General features: G+C 41.6%; 1 protein-coding gene across 1 annotated transcript in view; it reads right to left on the reverse strand.

The window, feature by feature from the left end:
* Positions 1-305: 305 nt before the first annotated feature.
* Positions 306-24,905, reverse strand: part of LOC122788365 (outer dynein arm-docking complex subunit 4-like) — a 259,950-nt gene continuing 235,350 nt past the window's right edge. Inside the window, exon 3 of the mRNA XM_044055442.1 lies at positions 306-524. Coding sequence (XP_043911377.1) covers positions 348-524 — 177 coding nt within the window. The 3' untranslated portion in view covers positions 306-347. The remainder of the gene's footprint in view (positions 525-24,905) is intronic.

Below are 24,905 nucleotides of genomic sequence, written 5' to 3' on the forward strand. Positions count from 1 at the left end.
GCCAGTAGTAACAATCTCAATGCTGCAAGGGGCAAACGAGATCTGGGTAGCTGCCGCTAGGCATGTTGGAATAAGGGGTAGCCTCGAACCAGTAAAAGCTTTCAAGCTTTAGTAAATCAGCCGATTCGGAGCCGAGGATCGGCTCCGAACCCAACCAGCAAGAACGAAGGTGATATGGGACAACATAACATCACATATTAAGAAGTCGAGTTAATAAAAACAAACAAGAAATCAGTTTAATGAATATTTATATCCTGATACATATTCATACAGTAACAAGCCAAAGAAGCAAATTAGGAATATGGATAATTATCATTTTAAAAAACGTCAGATCTCGTTAGATTTTTTCAGAATAATAAAGAAAGAAAATCCTTTATTCTACCTTCCAGAGACAATCTTTCTATATAATATGCACCAACCAACTCTACATCCATCTCCTCATTTTTTGGGATCTCTCTTATCTTCTTCTTCTGCTGCCCTTCATCCTTTCTCTTAATCTTCATATTAAACTTCTGTTTGGGAACCTTTTTGCAAGATTTTTGCAACATAAAAAATCAATCAACAGTAATTATGGGATAATGTTCCACTTCAAAAAATTAACAAAACAAATTATTTAAAGCATGCAAGACCCTTTAATTGTTAATAATTTGAAATTATAAACTTGTGACAAAATTCAAATAAATTACACAGCAGATAGCTTTAAAGTTTAAATATTACATATCTTCTCATTCTGCTTTATAATTGGTAACATAGGTCATGCTGATCAAATGTGGTGGTCTAGGTTCACTGAATAAACATTGATAACTCTGTGCTTGTGCTCTTACTTAAAGTCAGGTGTCAGAAACTTGTGTTCTTAACCCATGTCTGTATTAAATGTGACAGCAGAAAAATCGAGAAAAAACTCCTCCAACTGTTCAAAATATGTTAAAGACTTGCTCCGCACTATGGCTATACACAGGGAAATGGCTACTATGCATTTCAAAGCAATCACAAGTAGTGAGATTTCAGAAGCTAAATGCTACGATGTATCATGGCAGTATTTGGTGCACAGGGTATGTGCAAATGAGTAGTATCGCATGAATAAAAGTGCTACCATAATTCAGCAGCACCAATACAATGCTCTAAAACTGACTAATGGAACTGCAGTGTAATATAATAATAGCAGCCCTGTAACAGGAGACAATCAACTGGTCTGCATAGAAGCACAGCTGGTGAACCCGTGAACATCACCACAGTTTTACTGCAGGAAATCGAGACACTCGTGTCACCAGGTAAAAAGAAACACACCGGAGCATATCACATTCACTCCCCCAACTAAATATGCTAACTGAAAGATCGCACTATAGTTGGGAAAAGGGCACATTTTCCCATGGTGGACAAGTGTCTCCTTTTCCGGATTAAAACTCCAGTGATGGGAACGTTTGAAAAAATCAGTTTTCGGCAAAGTCGGCTCATCCTTTTGCAGTTCAGTGAAGTGGGTTTTTGATAATATCTGGTAGACCCACCTATAGATATAGATAGATATATATATACACACACACACACACATATTTTATATATATATATATATATATATATATATATATATATATATATATATATATATATATATATATATACATATACATATACATATACATACACACACACACACACACACACACACATATATATAAACATATAAATTTATATATGATTCAAGTATGACTGCTCAAAATGTCTAAATGCCAAACACAAAATATCAGCAAAAACATTTTGAACACTCAATTTACAGAAAAGCCTTAATGCGGAAATAAAAAAAAAGGACAAAAGTAAAACAATTTCCTTTTGTTATCTTTACACAAAACCTCTTCCATAGTACTAAGCCCTACTTTTCTAAATAGTGGTCGTGTTATGGAAAGGGTTTCTGTAATGTAAGGTGTCGGGTTAGAGGCAAGGACAGGATTAGGCTTAGCATACATTATTGAGATGGCAGGGGGCTTCACTTAGATTACTTTTCCTATTAATTTCAGTGCAATGCAGTAATTCCATAAAATGACTAATGAATACACGTATATGAAATATAGAGGATGTTTTTCTAATTCAGTTATATCATAAGTTTAATCTCTTTCTAATAATGGACAGTGCAGTGGTCTGCACTGTCGCCTCACAGCAAGAGGTTCTCCAGTTCAATTTTTGGTTGGGGCGCCTTCTGTGCAGAGACTGCATGTCCTCCCTGCATTCGTGTAATTTTCCTCTGGGTGCTCCGGTTTCCTCCCACATTACAAAGACATGTGTGTGAAATATTTATCCCTGGGCCTCCACTGAAAACTGGCTCAATCCAAGTTGAACATTCCCAGTAAAAAACAAAGTTATGTACTCACCATAATGTTCCATGTGTGTTGTCCATCTCGCCTTCATTCTATACTGGTTGGGTTCGGCACCGATCCTTGGTCCCAACTCGGCCTTATACAAAAGCTCAAGGTCTTCTACTAGCTAGTGGCTGAAAACCCTAGCCCATCATGCCCTCTCCCCGGGGCCTCTAGTGATCAAAATAGACAACACCACAGTGATGTGGTATATCAACAAGCAGGGAGGGACTCACTCTTACCCTCTATGCAGGCTCGCCATGACCCTTTGGCACACAGCCTCAGCCATGCAAATACACCTGTTAGCACAATTCCTGCCAGACTCTCTGGCAGACAAGCAGAAACCTGCTAGACCCACACGAATGGCAGCTAGACCACAAAACCTTCAACCTTGTAACCCAGAAATGGGGCACCCCGAAGGTGGACCTCTTTGCCTCCCACTCCAATCACCAGCTCAGCAAATTTGTTGCCTGTTTTCATCACTAGAGGCCCCTGGGACAGTAGGGGTCTGAAAGCTGTCAGGGCGTGTTGAACAGCTACCATCTCTTTTTGGCTGATGTGCGGATGTATTTGATTTGGGCTCCAAAGGCCCTGAATGCACCTGCCGTCCAGGTGTGCACCCCAGACACAGTCTGCTGCATCTGTGGTGAGGGTCTGGGCAGGGTTGTGAGAAGGGAGGTCCCTTGTTGTGGATGCATGCTGCTGCCCACCAAAGAAAATCTTTCCTTAGACAGGGTATCATAGGTATGATAGTTTAAAGGTCTTGAGAGTGTTGACACCAAAAGCTTTTTAGGTACCTTTGTAGTTTCCTCATATGCAGTCTGGCATATGGAATGAGTAGAATGCAGGAGGCCATGAACCCTAGAGCTTGCAACGTTTTCCTTGCGGATAACTGAGTTCTGGTGGCTAGTTGAGAGAAGTAGCCTATCAGGTAGGCTTGTTTTTCTGGAGTAAGGAATACCATCTGGGATGCTGTGTCCAGTGTTGCTCCCCGGAATACAATTTTTTTGTGAGATGACTGCAACAGTGAAACACGAATAACATCAAATGGTATCAATTGGCAGTCTTGCCGGAAGTCACAAGAGGTTGCTATGGCTCTTGTAGAATGACCTTTTACTTTATCGGGGATTTCTTTGTTCTGAGATTTGTAGGTAAAGGTAATACAATCTGATAGCCATTTCAAAAGTGTGACCTTAGTAACAGGAGCACCTTTCTTGTAGTCTGAAAAGGATACAAACAATTGGTCAGTCTTTCTGAAGTCTTGTTCTATGCAAGTAGAAGCTTAATTGTCTATGTACATCTAGTTGGTGTAGCATATATTCTTCTGCCTTAATGCCATGGTTGGGAAAGAAAACTGTTAAGTCTATGGACTGGTTTAAGTTAGATTCTGAGCATACTTTAGGTAGAAAGGATAGGTTTGTTCGTAGAGACACACTGTCTTTGTTGAAAAGCTTATGGGGGGGTTTATAGACAATTCTTGTAACTCTGAAACTCTCTAGCAGAAGTGATAGCTATTAAAAGAATTGTCTTCCAAGTCAAATACTTCAAATCACAGGATGATGCAGGTTCAAAAGAGGGAAGAATCAAATGGGATAACACAAAATTCAGGTCCCATGGTGCTAGAGGGGCTTTAATGGGTAGTCTTAATAAAATAGTACCTCTCAGAAACGCTTTGCAAAGTCTGTGGGACATCACATTCGGCCCTGATTCACCTGTATGGAAGTTTGATATTGCTGCTAATTGAACTAGAATAGTTGCTGCAGCTGCACCTTCATTAAATATCTTTGCCAAGAATTCTAGTATGGAAGTTACAGGGGTAATAGAAGGGGTCAATGTGATTATTCAAGGTCCAAGAGGAAAATCTCTTCCATTTGTTGATATATAATCTCCTCGCTGAAGCCTTATGAGACAAAATCAAGATATGTTTCACTGATGGGAAAAGGTCAGGGAGCCTGGCTATGTTTGGGATCAAAGCAGTTAAGCTGCCAACTGGAGGGTTTGAAGGGATGGGTGGTGTATCCCTGACACATGATTCAGAAGGTGCAGAACTGAGTCCAGAATCCACTGCTCCTCCTGGAGATGAGGCCAAAGGAAGGGGAAACAGATTTGATGAGATAAGTAAGGGGCGACAAGTGTCAAACTCCTTCCCAAGGAGTTGGCTTTCTGAAAAACTTTGGGTATCAACAGACAGGGAAGGAAGGCGTAGCAGGTACCCGAGGGACAATTGTGTACAAGAGCATCCTTTGGTGATTCCCCAGGAGGGGGTATTAGGGCAAGATAGCTGCATTTGGCATTCATGGAAGTGGCAAAAAGGTCGCAGCAAGGCTGGCCCCATTTGCAGAAAATCATGTCTGCTATCTCTTGTTTTAGGCTCCACTTGTGAGGCATCAGAATAGCTCTTCTGAGTTTGTCTGCTATCACTCTGGATTTCCCCAGGATGTGCATTGCTATCAGAAAGCGTTGGGAGGTCGCCACCCACTGACATACTCTCAGGGCCTCCCAACAAAGGGGGTAAAGACTTGGTTCCTCCTTGTTTGTTTATGTACCATACAACCAACATGTTTGATTGTATTGTAACAGTTCCTAGTGGAAGAGAGTCTTGAAATGCTTGCAACGCTAAAAGCACTGCTCTCATCTCTAGGACATCGATGTGCAAATGGGCCTTGTGATTCTGCCAAGTGCCTTGAACTATCCTTCCCAGATAATGCCCCCCCCCCACACACACACACACCCTATCTGGGAAGCGTCCACGGTCACTGTGGCTACAGGCTGAGGGAGGATAAAGGATCGACCTAAAGTCACATGAATGGACTGGAGCCACCAACGAAAGTCTTTCTTGCAAGATTCTGTTATAATTTGGCAGGACATTGGTAGCTCCTGCATGGACCACTGACTGCATAGTAGCCACTGCAGAATTCTCATATGCAGGCGTGCTAATGGAATCAAGTTTAATGCTGCTGCCACTGGTCCCTAACACTTTCAGGACTGTTCTTGCTTTGACTTATTTCTTGAAAAGTAGGTTTATGACCTGATAACGTAGGACTTGAACTCTTTCTGGTGGAAGCTTTGCCGTCATTTTTGTTGCATCTAAATCTGCTTCTATAAAAACGATGGCAATAAGGCTGATTTTTCGTAATTCATAGTGATCCCTAGGAGAGAGCAAAGCTGTATGGTGGTGTCTTTCGCTTTTGTTTGGTGGTGGCAGGTAGAAGCCAGTCGTCTAGGTACAGAAACACTCGGAATTCTAGGAGCCTCAAGTGAGCTGTGACTACTGCCATGCATTTGGTAACGCTCTGGGTGTTGTGGTGAGACCAACGGGCAGAGCTCGAAACTGGTAGTGACTAGCTCCCAGCTGAAAGTGCAAATGACTCCTGGACTGCCTGCTCATTTTTATGTGGCGGTACTCATCCGAGAGAGCTATTAAGCACATTGAATCGTCTTGTCGCAAAAAAGGGAGTATAGACTACAGTGTTACCATCCAGAACTTTGATTTTTTTTATAGATTTGTTTAATCTGCTGAGATCCAAGATGGATCTCCAGTCCTCTGTTTTCTTTGGAACTAAAAAGAACTTCGAACAGGTTCCCTATCCTATTTGGTCTGCGGGGACTGTTTGGATGACTTTTTTCCTAGCAACTTTTGTATTTCTACAGTTGCTTGTTCCCTTTGACTGGGTGGAACATCTGAGATTTTTTTTATGTTTGGGACAGGGGAAGAAAAGGGTATGGAGTAACCTCCGGATACGATGCTTTGTACCCACTTGTCTTTTGTTATTTTTTGCCAGGCTTCTGGGTACAAAGATAAGTGACCCTCGACTGTCTCCAGAGATGGACAAATGGGCCTCCTTTCAGGAGCGCTGAAAGGGCTTGCCAAGGAAAGATTCCCTGTTGCCCCGATTTTGCAGTCCCCCTTTGCTGCGTGGTCAGCATCTTCCATTACTGCTTCCCCCTCTACCCCTGGGGGAAGAAACACCACGTGTCCTGAAAAACTCCTGGATTTTCGGAACCACGTTTCCCCACTTTTGACCTCTAAGGTCTAGAAGGTTTTTCCTACTTGTTCACACCTGGTTAGTGTGTCTAACTTTTGGTCCAAACAAGGATGAGCCATCTAAGGGGGCATTAGCAAAAGAAGATTTAAAGGGCTCTGCAAAGTCACACAGGCACATCCAGGAATGTCTCCTTAGGGAAATTCCTGAACCCGCTGTCCTACTCGCTCCATCACCTGCATAAAAAATGAGTCTCATGGAGGACTTGACCAATGAATTCAAGGTGGAGAGCTGAGAGGAAACTTTTTCTGCTTCCCTCTTAGCTAATGAACCCTGGAGAGTATCTCCTAGCTGCTTCAGCAGCTCTCTCTGAAGTCTGGTAAAGTGGGTGAGATAGTTCATGATCTGAGTGCAAAGGTTGCTGAAAAAAAGTTGCACTTTCTATATCTGAGCATCATACGAGACTCTTTGTTCGGTGGATGGACAGAAGAGGACGTCTCTGACAGTTCCGTTTTGGTTGCCGCCACCACCACCATAGCATCCACTGGGACACCCTTTGTAAGAAAGTTTTTATCAGTAGGGGATGTAATGAACTTATTTAGCCTCCGGGGAACAGGCTCCACTGAGTCTGGAGACTTCCTTGCCTTTCAACAAACTAGGTCCGTCAATTCATCGAAAGGCGGAGACACCCTAGTGGTGGAAGGATGAGACCTAAAAGCCTTCAGGTATACAGACTTCCCCTCAGAAGAGTTGTTGGGCTTCCAGTCTCCTATTTGCTTAAGTATTTCCAGGATGTCTGCAAAGGAGACATCCTCAGAGGGTGACCGTGGAGACACTTCTGACTTCATCAAGGTCTGTATCGGATGTGATAGACTCCTCTGGGGAGTCTAAATGCTTCCTCTTACATAGCCTCTTACAAGGGACCTCTTCAGAAGGGCATTCTGGAGAGGTTTCAGAAGAGGAGGGTTCACATCCTGAGGCCTAGGGTCTCTGCGTCTCTGTGGATGCAGTGGTGCCGAGACAGACACCGGGGCCTTTGGGGGAAGAATGTGTGGACCTGAGAGTGGAGCTGTCTGTGTGGACAGCACTCTCATCACCTTGAAGGCTCCCGGCCCTGATCCAAGGAAGCTCCCAGTTTCAAAGAACCAGAAGAATCCCCAGAACCAAAGGAGTTGGCTCCAAGACCAATGTAGGAGCCAAGGTCACCAATGCTAAAGCCCAGAGAGGCAAGTTCAGATCTGACAACTGTCCTTTCCGACTTTCTTCCCTGGACCTGACTGGAGAGCATCAGCCCCTAGACTCCTCGAGTTCAGATGGAACTGAGGACGTCAGAGCAGTAGTACGGGCCGAAGATCCTGGAATAGGTCTTGGTTCCACTACAACCAGTTTCAGATATTCCAGCTCTAAAGTCCGGGATCAGATCGGAGGAGAAATCAATGGTGACAGGGTAGGCTTGGTTGGTTCCAAAGCCCTTTGGGTTGGATCTGACAAACTCTTGGTAAGCGCCAGTGTCTGCAAAAGCCTCCACACCACACGATCCACATCATCATCAGAGAGGCTCCTGGAGGAAGCAGGAGATCCAGATGTTTGAAATATTGGAGATCTCAAAGTAAGAGAAACCGGTTCCAGTTCTGGGGACTAGCTCCGTACCCGAAACACCAATGGCTCCGAGACTGAAGGAGCTGGGGTGGAAGAGTTCTCAGGCCCGACAGTCTTCGGGTCCAACAAAGATATTTTTGGCAATTTTTTTGTTGGCTCAGACTGAGCCTCTGATAAAGAAGAAGACCTTTTCCAGATTTTACAGATTTAGATGCAAGGGAAAGGCTTGCTTTAGAAGGACTCTGATCATCTCCAATACCTTTTGAAAAGGGGTATTCAGTAATCCCTTAAGGATTAATTTGTTCTTCCTTTCAAGTAGAACCTTATAGCTAAAAGAGTGACAAATGGCACAGGATTCTTGAAGGTTTACCGCTCTAAGGCAGTACATGCATACTGTGTGTCCATCAGTAACAGACATTTTCTGGCTGCACTTTGTGCATTTTTTAAAACCTGAGGGTCTAATGTCCTTAGACTGTTTCGACATGTCTACAATTAACAACAAACTTGCAGAAAAAGGAAGGCACAGCAAAATATCCAACACAACTATATGTGTGTGTGTGTGTGTATATGTGTGTGTGTTTATGTATATATATATATATATATATATATATATATATATATATACACACACACACACACACATATATATATATTTTAAACACATACTATCTATATATATATATATATATATATATATATAAATATTTTTAAAAAACACTAAGCCGCGGTGGTGCAGCAGTAGCATTGTTGCCTCACAGCAAGAGGTTCTCCCATTCGATTCTCGGCTGGAGTGCAGGGAGTGCCTTCTGTGTGGAGTCTGCATGTCCTCCCCGCGGTCGGGTGGCATTAGAAAGACATGTGTAAATGGGCGTGCCTTCGTTGAAGGCTGGACGTCGAGCTGGCACCTTGGCGTTCATGAAAATCTATTGCCAATCATTAGTGGACAGGAGTTCTGCTGTGGCGACCCCTAACTGGTAAAAGCCAAAAGACAAACAACAACTAAAAGGGAAAACGCCCTCTAAAACACACACTAAAGGGGAAAAAGCCCCCTAATTTAAACGGCCAAGCAGCCCTCTAACTAGCCTAATCTAAAGAAAAAACTAACACAAATGTAACTGCTCTCTAATTAAAATGATCTTAACAAAGAAATAAAAGCCTTCTAACTAAAAATGGGCTTAAGCCAGGATAGGGAAAAAAGGCCTTGAGGATAAAAACGACGGCCAACAGCAAAAAACAATGGCAGCGAACACATCAAAACTGCTGAAGAGTTAAATATCTATATCACCTAACAAACTATTCTAAAATGACAGAAAATATCAATATTAAAAAATAGAAATAATTTCACTTAGCCAGAGCCAGTTCTAAGAACTCAATCTTCTTTTATTGGCAAACAAGATCTGGGGAGCTTCCTAGGGCATGATGGGATAGGGTTTTCAGCCACAAGCTAGTAAAACACCTCGAGCTTTTGTGTAAGACCAAGTCAGAACCGAGGATTGGTTCCGAACAAACCAGTATAGAATGAAGGCGAGATAGGACATCACATCAAATGTTAATTAAATAAATTAATAATGTCAAGTGAATGTGTGGCATTACTATTATACTTGAGTAGTAAGGCCAATATTCAGATGGGTTAGTGTTTTCAGTTTACTTCTATATCCAGTAATTTTAACCTAAGTGTAGTTGCTTAGATTCTGGGACACTTTGTCAATAACTCATGTTTTACGGAATGTTTACTTTATAAATTTAAGTTTAATTTCAAGATGTTTGACTTAGGTGGGTAGTGTCTTTTTTTTGGGGGGGGGTGTACACCTCTTACAGTGGAATGAGTTAAAGTTTCTTAGGGCTAAACAAAAATATCTACACTTCAAGACTGATACATTTGCATCACACCCTTTAGCACAATCTAGTATCCATACATTTCATACAAATGCCTTTCATCAAACCAATGTTCAAGGTGCTCATTTCATACAAATGCCTTTCATCAAACCAATGTTCAAGGTGCTCATTTGTTTGAAATATTGCTTTAGCATCATCTGTAGATTAATTTCAGTTTTATCAGCTGTAGCTGTTGCTGTGGAGCGTCGATTTGACCACATTTGTATGACTATGGTGTTAACACGTAAGACAAGGTATGTGGAGTGACCCACCCCCCCACTCATGTTTAGCTGATTTATATTTTGTTAATGTTATTGCTTCAGTTGAATCTGCTACATTAGGAATTGTTTTTCTACCATTCTATTTTGTACTGGAAGTGCAAGTCCTTGCAAGAAAAGTGTGATAATCAGTAGTCTATTACTTTTTGCTTTAGAAAAAAGTTCTCCTTTTCAAAACATGACATTATTGAACAGACTGGTTTTAATTTGTTTCATTTACTTATTCCTTAGTTAGTTTGTGTCTTTCGGCTTTTCCAGGTTAGGGGTAGCCACAGCAGAACTCCGGTCCGCTAATGATTGGCAGTAGAGTTTTACGTGCTGGCTTGCCAGGCCTAATGCACAACCTTCAACGAAGGAACGCCCGTTCACGCATGTCGCCACACACAAGACGCTCTAGCTGAGAATCGAATGGACAACGTCCAACTGTGACGGCGACAACGCTACCGCAACACAAGAAATAAGAAAACCAAAGAACCAGTCAAAGATTAACATAAGTGCTTTTGTTCCTTCTTTATTTCAAACAAACTTCTTCATATTAAAGAACTACACTAAAACAAATTATATTCAAATCATTCTTATAATATGCTATATTAAAATAATTTATTGAAGATGTAAAATAGTTGCTGTCATACAAAAAGTTCAATGTTTTTGCTGTATAAACTGTCCATAATAATAACCCCGCCACCCTTATCAGGTTTCATAATGCGCAGAATGTGATTGTCACTATGTTCATAAAGCAACTTTTATTCCTCTTTAAATATTTATGACTTAATGTCTTAAGTATGCTTTGTATTCATAGGGCTATTTAGCACATTTTGTGGTAAGGACACTTTTAAAAATTGATTATGTGTGTATTTAAGTTGTATGTGATTGGTAGGTTGGCTTTTTAAAAGGAGTGTGTTACAACTCTAGTTATTTAATCTGAACAAGTTCTGTCTGAAACAAAGAGGGAACAAAAGTGTTTATGTTAATCTTTGGTTCTTCGTTTTCTGGTTTATTTGTATAACTAGTGTTTTTTTGTTGATAGTTTCTTCTATTCCTTGCTATATGATTGTTGAGAAATCTTTTTGATGTGTGCAATGCTAGTGCTGTGGCTTGACTGATACCAGTTTTGCATTTTCCTTCAAGTTTGGTTTGGTACTATGACGGTTTCCCTTTAAGTTATGATGGTTTGGTGGGTACTGATAAGACGTGTGTGTGTGTGTGTGTGTGTGTGTGTGTGTGTGTGTGTGTGTGTGTGTGTGTGTGTGTGTGTGTGTGTATTTCACAGATAGCACTAACACTGGACATGTTGCACTGTGATGAAATATCTGTGCATTCAAAGGTGAAATACACATATGCCATTACAGAGCACTGTGTGTCCCTATCATTGCAGCACTCAAAATTGCATACTTGTAATCAAAGTGAGCATGCCCAAATGAAATGCAGATGAAAAACATACTAGTATGTGGTAGGTAATGACTGCAGTGCAGATCCACACAGTTTAACTGCACTGCATATTGCTGCATACTAGTGTAGACCCAGAGCCATCCACATTGTGTACAGTTGTTCTACTGTATGCCACATACTACTGTTATACTCCCATTATTTTCAGCCTTATTAGTAGCCACAATGCTTTAAAGATGAAAGGCTAATGCAGTCATTGTGCTAAGTTATTATTCTACAATGAATAATTAAACTGTCCTCCTTATACTTCATGCACTAGAGAGATACAGGGTTTATTATGCACCATTAACTTATCTTGACCTCTCCACCTTGTATACTCTTCAGTCACAGAGTACGGAGTGTTGCTTTGCTAGCACCCTGTGTTATGGTGCTCTCCTCCCAAACACACTGCAAACTTTTCATTTATAACAGTGATCTTGAAATGAAATGAGTCGAGCACCAAAGGAGGAAGAGTTCATTGAGCCAAGGGCTGGACAAGTGATAATTCCCCCCCCTCCCAAAAAAAAAAAAAAAAAAAACTTCCATGATTTTCAACATACAATTTTTTAAAGCGCACAAGTAACAAACATAAGTTTACTTTTAATATTTCTGTAATACATGGAACACCACAATTATGCTCTGAAATTGTGAAAATAATAAACTTGTTAATTGCTTTCTTGGAGCAAGACCCACTCTTAACAGTGCTTACGGGAGCTTAACAAAAGCTTGTTGCAGATAATCGAGAACTGGTGACCTCAAGTCTCACAATACAGGCCAGCAATGAACAGCAGAAAGCTAGCTGTTAGAATGTCACTCTGGCACACTTATAATAGAAAATGTGGCAGAATGATGTGTCTAACAGCTTTTAAAGCCATTACCTTTAATGAAGAGCACTTTGTTTCTGCATGCTTTCTATACCCTTCAACTGAACCTGATTTTACCTTGTATTTTTGCTAAGGCCATCATAAAAGTTTTGATTTTCTCAAAAATCGCCAAAGATTACAGTCAGTCAATAATACCATATACTAGAATTTTCTACTTCTTACTGTTAAGAAAATGCATGTTGCGGCAAAGCCCGTTTGTCTATTAACTTTTTAAGTGAATTTTGTCCTTTCATTATTTTTCATTTGTCTGGAATTCTTAACCAAAGAAGTTCAGAGGTATGCTGCTGTTTGGCAAAACAATGTGCTCTACTGGTATTTTGTACACTGACATTGTTTAGTTTGTGTGTGTGTGTGTGTGTGTGTGTGTGTGTGTGTGTGTGTGTGTGTGTGTGTGTGTGTGTGTGTGTGTGTGTGTGTGTGTGTGTGTGTGTGTGTGTGTGTGTGTATAACCAGTAACATATTGAGTAGATAAAGCTCCATTCACTACAAGGAATTAGGATTTGGTCACTGATCATAACATTTTATTGTGTTACTGAAATGGATGCCAAAGCTGTACCCTTCGAACTTCCCTTTCAAGCTGAACTTCTTGGCAGCCATGTCTGAAACACATAATAAGCGGGATATGATGGAAACCCAAACATAATCCTCTATACTGCATTTAATTCCAGAAAACTAAGAAAATAATAAAAAAAAATGATCACATGTATTTCTTATTGACAGTTGCTATTTCTCCTCTCAGTCTCTCACTCCAGAGACCTGGGCGCATTTCTGCTCTAAAAGCCTGTGTATGTCAAGAGTTATGGAGGCTGAAGATAAAATTCTGAGGACTAATGGCTTATTAAAGTTCATTGTGGAAAATAGCTTCTCACTTAAGTATGTGCTTCAAAATAGGCACATCTTCCTCAAGATTTTGAACAGCTCCAGAAAGGTGGACCGTTTTCTGTGATATCCAGTCTTGTAGTTCCTGAGCAACTCAACGTTTTTCAGATCTGTTTGCAGTGAATGGTAGTCAATGAGCTCCACTTGTAGGTCATTAGGAATACCGCCAACATCAAAATACAGTGGATTTATAAACAGATGGAAATATGCACTGTGAGTTTTGAAGTCTACAAATCAGTGTTCCAGCTCCTCAAGTAGCTAATCTATGAAACTTCATATGCATCTCCTCTAAATAATATTCACAACTCCTCCACCATGGACCTGTATGCTGGAAAGTAACAGATTTTTCTCTGACAGCTGCTTCTTCCATAGTCTAATTTTCTAGAGAAAACTCTCACATTGTCATACATCAATATAATCAATAGGACCCTGGAGTTTGAGACTAAATTTATTCAAATGCTGTGTTTGTCCATAAGGAATGACAGATCTAGTGATGACTATGTATCATCAAGCTGTGAGCAGTCCATGTTACACTTCTCCATGAATGCTTCGATTTCTATTCTAATGTCTAAAAATGTTGCCTATACATTTCCCTGAGTGAATTAATATACCTCTGTAAAGCAGAAACACACAAAGCTCTCAATGCTAAATGAATGCAACATATGAATTTAATAACCACTGACATCACATTCCAAAAAAAATTACTAACTTACTGAACAGTATCTGTTGACAAAGTATACAAGTTAAAACAATATTGGGCCTGAAAAATGTTACTGCTCCACCTTCCTCTGTAATAGGGCTACAACACCACTTTTCTTTTCTGTTTTTAACAATGCACATTCTGAGGCAATACCAGAAAAACTTATGGAGACTTGACCCCTCAATTGCATCACATAGCTTCTGGAAAATATAATTTCCTGCAGTCAAACTCTTAACTTTTTAGTGACTTCAAAGTCAGCATTCCCTTCCAAAGCAAAGACTGGTAGATATGCAGTGACAGTGATACCTGTGCTCTGGTCAAGAGCCACAGAATAAATACTACATTTGGTTCATTTTTGACAAAGCTGATGATAAGTATTGGATGATATCTCATTTATTTGCTGAACAAAGGCATTTTCAGGTAAACTGGTATTTGAAAACAAGTACTTCTTTTCTGGCCAAACAATCTCAGCAACATTAGGCACACAGTCTTTTACAGTCACACTTCGTAAATGGCTTCCCAGTTTTAGTTGTCTTTTCACAAACCATGTACTATGCCATAACTGCTGAATTAGTCTATTTTCTACTTTTATAGAAGAGATTTTACTGCACAATCACACAGATCTTACTTGTGCTACCATCTCAGCTCTTTGCTCACCCTAGAATTTTGCTTGCTTATCACCATGTATTTGTCAAATAATGTTACTTGAGATTGTATTCCTTTATAACAGCAACTTTGTCCATGCGTATTAAGCATCTTGCACTTCTACTGAAGTTAAATGACAGCTATGTACTTACCATAACACTAGATCCTAATTGTCTTTCTCCATCTATCTCAATAGTTGTGTAATCTGCCTCAAGATGGATCTACTGTCCAGAAAAAGATTACCCCTAATACAGATGGGAAGACCCCTGGATAACGGAACACTAAGGAAAAAAAACAATAGGAAAACAAAAGGAAGACTTCACATAGGAAACATTAAGGCCTTTCAGTACAGCAATTGGAATTGTGAGAATCTGGAAGGGGGCAGGAGGGTGTGGTGTTGCAACAGATGGAAAAAGACAACAAGGACCTAAAATTATGGTATGTACATAACTTTCATATCCTTTGTTGTCCCCTCAACAGTGAAACACGAAGAACATCCTTTGTTGTCCCCTCTGTCCATCTGTACTGTTGGGATGGAGTCCCCAGCGACCATGATTCCTGCACAGCATTGTGGCACCATACCTTTAAGTATGGTGAAACCAAACATTACTCTGGATCCAGAAACAAGATCCAGTTTGTAATGCTCGACAAACATATACATGGTAGACCTAGCTGCTGCCACACACATCATCTACCAATGACAGTATGAAACAGGTGGTAGACGTAGAAATGGATCTAGTGGAGTGTGATTTTGATTTGGTTAAAAGGGATAAACCTTTTGAGTTGTAGACAAAACTAATACAATATGACAACAAGGAGATTTTAGAAACTGTACAACCCAATTTGGACATGGAAAAAGACAAAAATAATGGATCATCTTTACACAAGAGTTATGTGCAGTGCAAGTAAAATCGCAACTGATGATGTACATAGTACAGTTAAGCAGTAAATGTACCATAAAATAAATGTTCAAATGATCACTGCTGCAGTAGCCTTAGCTATATGGGTTACATCCTGCAAAAAATATAACAGTCAGCTTTCAAAGCTAAAAGGCACCTTCCATACTCCCAAATCATTAAGCAGCACAAGCTAAAGAGTGGTTTGAGCATCAAGCCCTGTTAAGCTTTCCTGTTGAGTGAGAATGGAAGACTAGAGCCCTGAAAAGGTCAGTGCTAGGAAAACGTAAGTTATGTAGTTACTGTAAAGATAGATTTGTGCTTTCTTCTTCCATCCTTCTCAACCTGTGGTCATCGGATCTGATGCCAGCACCTAAATAATTTTCAGGTCTGTAACTACTCCTCTACGTATAACGGGTCTATATTACTTCAGCGAATGCTTAAAATGGCGAACGCTGTTGAATCGACTCAAAGTCGAAATCCCTAAATCCCAGGGGGGAAAAAAAATCACTGGGTCGTGTTTGGGACTTTGCCATTTCCACCACTGTAGTGTGATCCCGGAGTTGGCATATTTAAGTGGGGTATATGGGGGGGGGGGTGAGAAGCCACCCACTTCATTTTGTGATTGATTTTTTTTTTTTTTTTTACAGAGCAACGGTTATTTTTTCCCTGGGAAAAAAAAATCGCTGTTCCGTGTGTTCGGGATTTAGGGATTTCGACTTTATTGGGTCGATTAAACAGCGTTCACTATTTTAAGCATTCACTGAAATAATACAGACCCCCTATCACTACCTGCTCTAAATTATTCTCCTCAGAGTGGATTTGACCCATCCTTGTTCCTGGAACAACAGACAAAAGGAAAACAATTTTATCTAACACACACATGGCATAAAGAGAGCCATCTCATACAGAGCTTCAGGGCTGGTTCACACAGTCAGCCAAAGGTCACAAACAACAGTGATAATTTGGAGGGGCATGGAGGAAGGGATGGTTCAGATGGCTGGAGGAAGACAACACACATCTGTCAATATGGTAAGTACATAACTTTCATATCTGATGTCTTTTCCATCCATCTCAACCTGTGGGATAGGCGCTAGCTAGTAACAACTCCAAGGTGGCCCTAGGAAAGAACATTCCACAAGATGGTGGAACCAAAGGAAGATCTAGACCTAGACTGAATGCCCAATTTACTATGGGACACAAAGCTATGGGTGTTAGACCAACTAACTACCACACAGATGTCATCAATAGATATCTGAGCAAGAAACGCAACTGAAGTAGCTACAGCTCTTTTAGAATGACCCTAGGCTTAATAGCCAGAGAAATAACCTTCAGTGAGTAAGCAAAGGAAATACAATCGGAGAGCTAACGGGATATAGTCACTTTGGAAACAGTCTTGCCAAATCACGCCTTGGAAAAGTAATCAAAAAGCTGGCTAGATTTTCTGAAATTTTTGGTTCTGTCCAAATAAAATCTAAATTGACTGTGAAAATCCAGACAACGGAGCAAATACTCTATTAGTGGAATCTGGAAAGAAAACAGGTAAGTGTATAGCATGATTCAGATTAAACTCAAAGGCTACCTTGGGTAGAAAAGAAATGTTAGTTCATAAGGTAACTCTATCCTTGTGGAAAGCTAGATGAGGAAATAGTGCATACTTGTTGAAGCTCAGACACCCTCCTTGCAGATATAAATTACCAGAAAGAGGGTTTTACTAATTAAAAGCTTTACAGAAACTGTGGCCTCCAATTCAAAAGGTGGTCTGATAAGGAATCGCAAGAGTAAGCTGAGATCCCAAGGAAGGACCAGATCATGAATGAGAAGTCGTAGCAAGAAGGCACTTCTTAAAAAGGCCTTGGGCAGCTAAAGGGCTGCCACCAAGGTATTATCCATGCCAGTGTAACAGTGGGAGATGGTAGTCAACTGAACCTTAATACAATAGAGGCAAAAGTGAAAAAAGTCAGCCAGGAAATCAAGAATAGCATCCAAAGATGCAGAATAGGGATCCAGACCCTTGAAAAGGGCTAATATAGAGAACATCTTCCATTTACCAGCTTCCAAGGGTTTCTAACAGAAAGAAAGAAAGTACAGTTGTGTACCTACCATAATTGTAGATGTTCGAGTGTATTCACTGTTGCAGTCATTACTCTTGGGTTATCCTGCTGGCAGGCTACCCGTAGTCGGCCTGAGTTCCAAAGTCTAAGTCTGGCATCGGTTGCTGTCGCCTCTTCCCTGACGTCAGTGCACCAGGGGTATAAAAGATGCAGCAGACACCATTTTCTTCAGTTTTTCTTGCCCCAGATGTCAGGTGCCCCAAAAAGGTAGGCTGAAAAATATATATATCAAAAAAAAATGCATACACAAAAATAACATTTCCTTCATCTATTATTTTATTTATTTTACATTTGTTAACCGGGATGGTCCGACTGGATACATGTCCTTTTTCAGTGGAGGCCCGGGGAGAAAAGCTCCAACATCTACAAGCAAAATACACCAAAAAGACAGTATAGGAAAGAGAAGTGCAGATAAGGCCCAGCAAAGAGAAGGGGGATGGTGGGTGGGTAACCTGGACTGCAACAGTGAATACACTCGAATATCTACATTTATGGTAGGTACACAACTGTACTATGTTCATCGTGTTTCACTACTGCAGTCATTACTCTTGGGTTGAATCCCACAGCTGAGGAAGGGTGGCTGGGCTAAATAGGGTTAGGAGAGGCTATGAGACCCTGCAGAACTGCAGTGGTGAAGCCTGCTCTGGACTTAGAGTAGAGAGGCAAGTGGTAGTGCTTTGTAAAGGTGTGCACTGAACTCAAGTTGCAGCCTCTAAGATTTCTTTGGTTGGTACTCCCCTGAGAAAGGCTGCTGAAGTGGCTGCTGCTCTGGTGGAATGAGGCCTAATGCCCTTAGACACTGATTTGCCATGTTGAGAATAGCAGAAACTGATGCAGTGGCCTATCCATTTAGAAATGGTCTGTTTTCAGATAGCCTTTTCTTGTGATCCTGCAGCATATGACACTACAAGTTGCTCAGTCTTTCTGAAAGCTTTAGTTCTGTCCAAGTAGAAGTGTAACTGCCTGTGTATATCCAAGGAATGCAGAATTTTCTCCCCCTTGTTCTGTGGACTTGGATAAAAAGTAGGCAAGTGAATGGTTTGATTGAGGGCTACACTGGACACCACCTTAGGCATAAATATAGGGTTTGTCCTCAAGAGAAACCCTGTCTGGATGAAAAATGATTAAAGGTTCCACAGCCATGAGTGCTTGTAACTCCGAGACTTGTCTTGCAGAGGTAATGGCTAGGAGCAGAGCTGTTTTCTAGGATAAGAATTTAATATCCGCTGTTGATGCTGTCTCAAAAGGAGGCAGAGTGAGTTTTTCCAAAACAAAATTGAGGTCCCAGGCTGGAATTGGTGCTCTCCTTGGAGGCCTAAAGTTTTTGGCTCCTGTGAGGTACTGCCTTATTAAAGGGTGAGAAAAGATAGGTGGTTCTGTATTGTAATGTGCAGAAATGGCAGAGGCATGAATCTTAATTGATGAGAATGAAAGGCCTTTGTTCAGCATCTCAGTCAGGTATTGTAAAATCTGAGGAATGTTTGGTACAGACGTGTCCATGTCTTGTTCCTGGTTCCAAGCACAGAATCTCTTCCATTTTTCTGCATAAGACTTTCTGGTACTGGGCCTCCTGGCCTCCAAGATAACATCCATAACTGCTTTTGAAAGGGGAGTGTTCATTATGGCTACATTATCCGCCATGCTGCAGATTTAAGGTCCTGAGTTGGCTGCGCAGGATCTGATTGTTTTGCTGGGTCAGCAAGTGAGAAGTTTGAGGCAATATCCATGCTGGACCTTGAGACAAGCTCTTTAGGATTGGGTACCAGTGCTGGCATGGCCAGTTTGGTGCAATCAGAATAATTTTTGGCTTCTCTTGTCTGACCTTTAGGAGTACTCTGGGAAGGAGAGGAAGTGGTGGAAAAGCATATACTGTTAGATTTTTCCAGCTGAATGATAGGGCGTCCACTTACCATGCTTGCTTGTGGTAAGCCCTTGTGCAAAATCTCTGCAATTGACAGTTCTGCGGAGAGGCAAATAGATCTATGTCTGGGCATCCCCATTTCCTTGTTATCATCCTGAAGACTTGTGGATCCAGTTTCCATTCGTGGGGATCCATGAGGTTTCTGCTTAGTTCGTCTGCCAGAGTATTTGTTTTTCCTGGCAGGAATTGAGCTTGCAGGTGTATTTGAAAGGCCAATGCTGTGTCCTATAAGGTCATTGTTTGTCTGCAGAGGGGGTAGGAATGAGTACCTCCCTGCTTGTTTATGTACCACATGACCGTAGTGTTGTCTGTCTTTATTAGTAATTGTCCTGGATGTAGCAGGTCCTTGAAAGCTGTCAGGGCATTTTGAACAGCTAGCATCTCTTTTTGATTGATGTGAAGATGCATCTGGTTTGCAGGCCATGTGCCCTGAATACATTTTCCTGCCATATGGGCCCCCCAGGCATAATCTGATGCATCCGTTGTCAGTGTCTGTCTGGCTGTGGGTAATCTGAATGGCAGACCCTTGTTGTGGTGACAGGTTCCTGCCCACCATCGAAACTCCTGTTGCAGGCAGGGAATGAGTGCAATTACTGTCTCCAGGCTGTGGCAATGCTGAGTCCAAACACTCTTCAGATACCATTGTAGTTTCCTCATATGCAGTCTGGCATATGGAATTAGTAGAATGCAGGATGCCATGAAACCCAAAGCCTGCAGGATTTTCCTTGCAGATAAATGAGTCTTTGTTGTCAATTTCTTGAAGTAAGTAATCAGTTGTTTTTGCTTGTCTGGCGTGATAAGCCATCTGGGCAGTTGTATTTAAGCTTGCGCCCAGGAATATTATCTCTTGAGAGGGCACTAGTTTTTATTTCTTTTCGTTTACTGCGTACCCTAGGCCAATTAGTAATCTTTTTACAAACGGCAGATGCTTTAGAAGAGTGTCTTTGTTCTCTGCTTGAATTAGGCAATCGTCCAAGTAGGGATAAATTTTAATTCCTTTTTGTTTGCAAAACGTAATTACTGGTGCCAGGCATTTTGTAAAGACCCTGGGCGCAGTAGATAAGCCAAAGGGCAGTGCAGAGAATTGGTAATGCATTGAGCCAGCTATGAATCTGAGGTATGTTCTGCAAGACTGTCTGATTGGGACATGCAGGTATGCCTCTTTTAGGTCCAAAGTTACTAGCCAAGCCCTCTTGCCCAGCATGGGCAGTAGCTGCTGAAGAGTCAACATCTTGAATTTTGGAATTTCCAGAAACGTATTTAGTATAGATAGGTCCAGAATTGGTCTCCAGGTTTTGTCCTTCCTGGGCACTAGAAAATGTCTGGAGTAAAATCCTTGCCCCTGCTCTTGTCGTGGCACTTGTTGAATGGCCTTCATGTGCATGAGGGCTGTAATTTGTTTTTGTGCCTCTGCCCACTGATTGTGTGGCAGGTTTGGCATGCCCTTTGACCTTGGTAGGGTGTGGAAATGGAACCTGTAGCCTTGGGGCATTATGTTCAGAACCCATTTGTCTTGGGTAACTCTTTGCCAATTTGATGAAAAAAGTGCTAGTTTTCCCCCTAAGGGGGCTTTCAAAAGGAAACTGCTTGGAACTGGAAGAGGAAGGTCATTGGGACTGTTTCCTGTAAGGTTGTGATTTGTCTTCTCCACTTTTGGAGGTAGGAGCACTCCATTGTTTAGGCCTGTATGAGCCTTGGGGCTGAGATCTGCCTCTAGGATGCCTGTATGTGCCATTTTGCGGTCTGTCTGAGACTGGAAAGGACTAATTTTTAGAAGGCCAGTTCCTGCTAAACCTGGGTAGCTGTACCTGTAAGAAATCCTTGACTGTCTGCATGGATTTTGCTTTATCCTCCATTTTTTTCAACACCTCTTCTGCTTTAGTACCAAACAAAGAATCATGCTGTAATGGTGCATCTAATAATTTTGCTTTAACATGATCAGGCAGATTTTGTTCCTTTAGCCAAGCATGCCTTCTAATAACAGAACCTGTAACAGCGGCCCTGCAAGAGGCCTCCAGTGAATCATAACCACATTGCAATGTATGCTTTCCTACTTGTTCAGTTGCATGCAATAAATCCTGCAATTCCTTGTTCTCAGAACATTCAGTATTTGTCAACATTTTCTGTTTAAGTAGTGACAGTAAATATTGCTGATATTTAAGCATATGAAATTGACAATTTCAAGTTCTTACAGCCAGGGTGGCAGAAGTGTATACTTTTTTCCCCCATCTGTCTAGAGCCCTACAATCCCTATCAGAGGAGACAGGGTTTTTCACAGTAGCAGCTTTAACCACCTTGGGACCCTGAGATATAGTTTCTGGGTCAGCAGCGGGGTATTATATAGGAATTTATGAGAATCCGGGACCCTGTAGTATCTGTCTGGCATAGCAGGTGCAGGGGGTAGAGTCAGGGGATAGTCCGGACTCTGAAAATACATCGTCCACAATGTCTAAAACAGGAGGAATGGCAAGGGGTCTATGCTGAGGAAGTAGCAGGAAATATCTGAGCCTTTTCTTAGACTCAGAATAACCTTGGCTCTCCCAGTGGAAATGCTCCCTCATAGTATGCAGTGTTTCCCCAAAGAAATAGTCCTCAGGAGGAGAGGCTGAAGGAATGGATTCTTCAGCATCAGAATCCTCATAGGGAAGCATGGAAAAATCCTGTTCAGAAGAGGAATCAGAGGAAACAGATACCTGATCAGAAGAGTCATACTCTGTCTCTTGCCTAGGCCTCTTATCAGGAGGGGGATGATCAAAGTAATTAGGTCTTCAGCCATTTTGAGCATCTGTCTTTTAAGCATGGAAGTCTGAGTAGGAGAATGCTGTACTTGTTTCTTTGTCTTTAGAGCTGCTTTAGTCTTTGAAGCTGAAGATGGCTTAATATATAGTTGTGTAGGTCTGAATACACCCTCAGAAGCCGATGCCTGCTCAGCAGCTCCGGACCCATCTGAGGGGTTGATTTCCGAGTGTCCAATACCTTGAGTTTCCAGAGGCCCAGTCGGCTCCACGTGGGAGTAGGAAGTGGCCTGTGGCTCTGAGATAGTGGGCGCCAGAGGCTGCGAAAGTGCCTCACTGAGAACCGGCGACTGGCCTAGAAGAGGCTTCGTCGTCTGTTTTGGACCTCGGATGCCTATCCTTGTCATTGCGTTTTTTGTAAACTCCGGTTGTCGGCTGTTCTGCCCGCATTATATAATTAAATCTTCGGTCAAAGTAATGAAATGCAAAATCAAACCGACACTTGATAGTGCGTTGGTTGAATCTAGTGCAAAACTGACAGCTAGCAACATTGTGATCAGGGCCTAGGCAAGGAATACAGTAAGAGTGAAAATCCTTATGAAGTATTTGCTTCCCACAAGAAATACAATTGTTAACTTTTTCTGACAACGGTCTGGAGCAAGAAAAAAGTTTCCCCAACGGGGTACTTAGCTTTAATGAAGACTTCGGATCTGAAATTCAGCTTTGAAAATCTCAGGAGTCAGCCATCCGGCACTTGCGAACTGCTTTTGCTTCGGGCACCGCGCGGCAAGAAAGACTGAAGAAAATGGCGTCGGCTGCATCTTTTATACCCCGGCGCACTGACGTCAGGGAAGAGGCAACAGCAACCGACGCCGGACCTAGACTTTGGAACTCAGGCCAACTACGGGTAGCCTGCCAGCAGGATAACCCAAGAGTAATGACTGCAACAGTGAAACACGATGAACATTGTGAGTAACTTTCTCAGAAAACTCAGTGTCTCTGGCCATCTTTGGAATTGGAGGAACCATACAGTTAGTTTGAGGGTGGGTTAAAGCACGCGCAGCCAAAGAAAGGGGAACCAAACTTGTCACGAATAGGATGGGACAATGAGGATCACAGTACCTCTGCATTGGGGGCTGCCTTTTGAAGAAATTATTAGTTATGTACTCAGCATACCTTTGCATCTGTGTTTCCCATTTTCATTCTTCCTCACCAATGTGTTCAGATCTGTTCCTCAGATCTGACTCGGCTGCAGTCTATAGAACTCTTGAGCTCCTCCCTTTATCCATAATGCTCTATTCCATCACCAGCACCTCAGATCGAGTTTGCTGCCTAATCTCCCCTTTTCATAGCAGAGATAGACAAAGACAGAAGAAAGACAGGACTCAAACCAAAAATTGAATAGTTCCAATATGGTCTAACAGATACTTCCAGGAATTACAAGGATGGGGGAAGGATGGGAGGAAAGGTGAGGAAGAATGAAAATGGACAACAAAGATGCCAAGTTATGGTGAGTACAGGTTTACTTCAGAAGACTGAAAAAACAAAAAGACTAAAAATTCAAAATGTTGAATGATGGAATTTGCCCCTTCTCCACTGTTGTGCAATCTTAGAGTTGGTATATATAATTAGCAGGGGGTGTGGGGGTGCAGCCCCACACATGAAGGATACAGGAGGGTCTTCCCCCTGCATTAAAAATGTGTCCAGTATTCTGAATTTTCAGTCTTTTGGGATTCAGTCTTTTGATTTGTCAGTCTTCTGAAGTAGACTCGGCGAGTACATACCTAATAAAACTGATGCTGTCCTTTTCATTCTTCCTCACCGATGGGACAGAGTCCCCAGCTACGTATCCTTCGGGAAGCCCTCATGGAAGGACCTGACAGAGCACTGTCGAACCAAAGAAAGCTCTACTTCTGGAAATGATGTCCAATTTGTAATGTGTAACAAAGGTATGAGACTTTGAACAAGTAGCTGCAGCCAAATGTCATCAATGGAAGTCCTTGACCAAAAGACAGCTGAAGTAGCCATGGACTGAACACAATGAACTCAAGGAGGTTGTGGTAACATTAGTCATTTTTTACAATAAACCAGTGAAATGCAATCAGTAATCCACCTGGCTAAAGTAACTTTAGATACTGCCTGGCCCAAGTGATTTGCACAGAAGGATAGAAAGAGTTGATCAGACTTCCTAAACTGTTTTGTTCTGTGAAGATAAAAATGCAGTTGTCTGTGTGCATCAAGGCAATGAGGCATGTATTCCCCCTTATTCGTAACATTCGGAATGAAGACTGGTAAATTGTACGCACTGGTTGATGTTATTCACATTTGTTTGCTGGTTCAAAGGGTTTTTGAGTTAAATCCTGAAGGACAACTGTAAGGTCCCAAGGAGGGGAAGGATCCTTTATTGGGGGTCTGATGAGAAAAATGCCTTTAATGAAGGCTTTACACAATCTGGATGAAGCCAGAGAAGAAGATAAATTTCCAGAATGGAAATTTGAAAATCGGTGCCAACTGACATTTAATTGTAGAAAAACTTGCTCCTTTGTTAAAAAGAGTTTTTTTTAAAAAAAAGAAGAATGGCAGAACTTGGTGCTGAAAAGGGGTTGATATTTTGGTTAGAGGC

The sequence above is a fragment of the Protopterus annectens genome, chromosome 13.part0, assembly GCF_019279795.1.
Source record: "Protopterus annectens isolate FY-2018-M chromosome 13.part0, PAN1.0, whole genome shotgun sequence".
Taxonomy (NCBI): Eukaryota; Metazoa; Chordata; order Ceratodontiformes; family Protopteridae; genus Protopterus; species Protopterus annectens.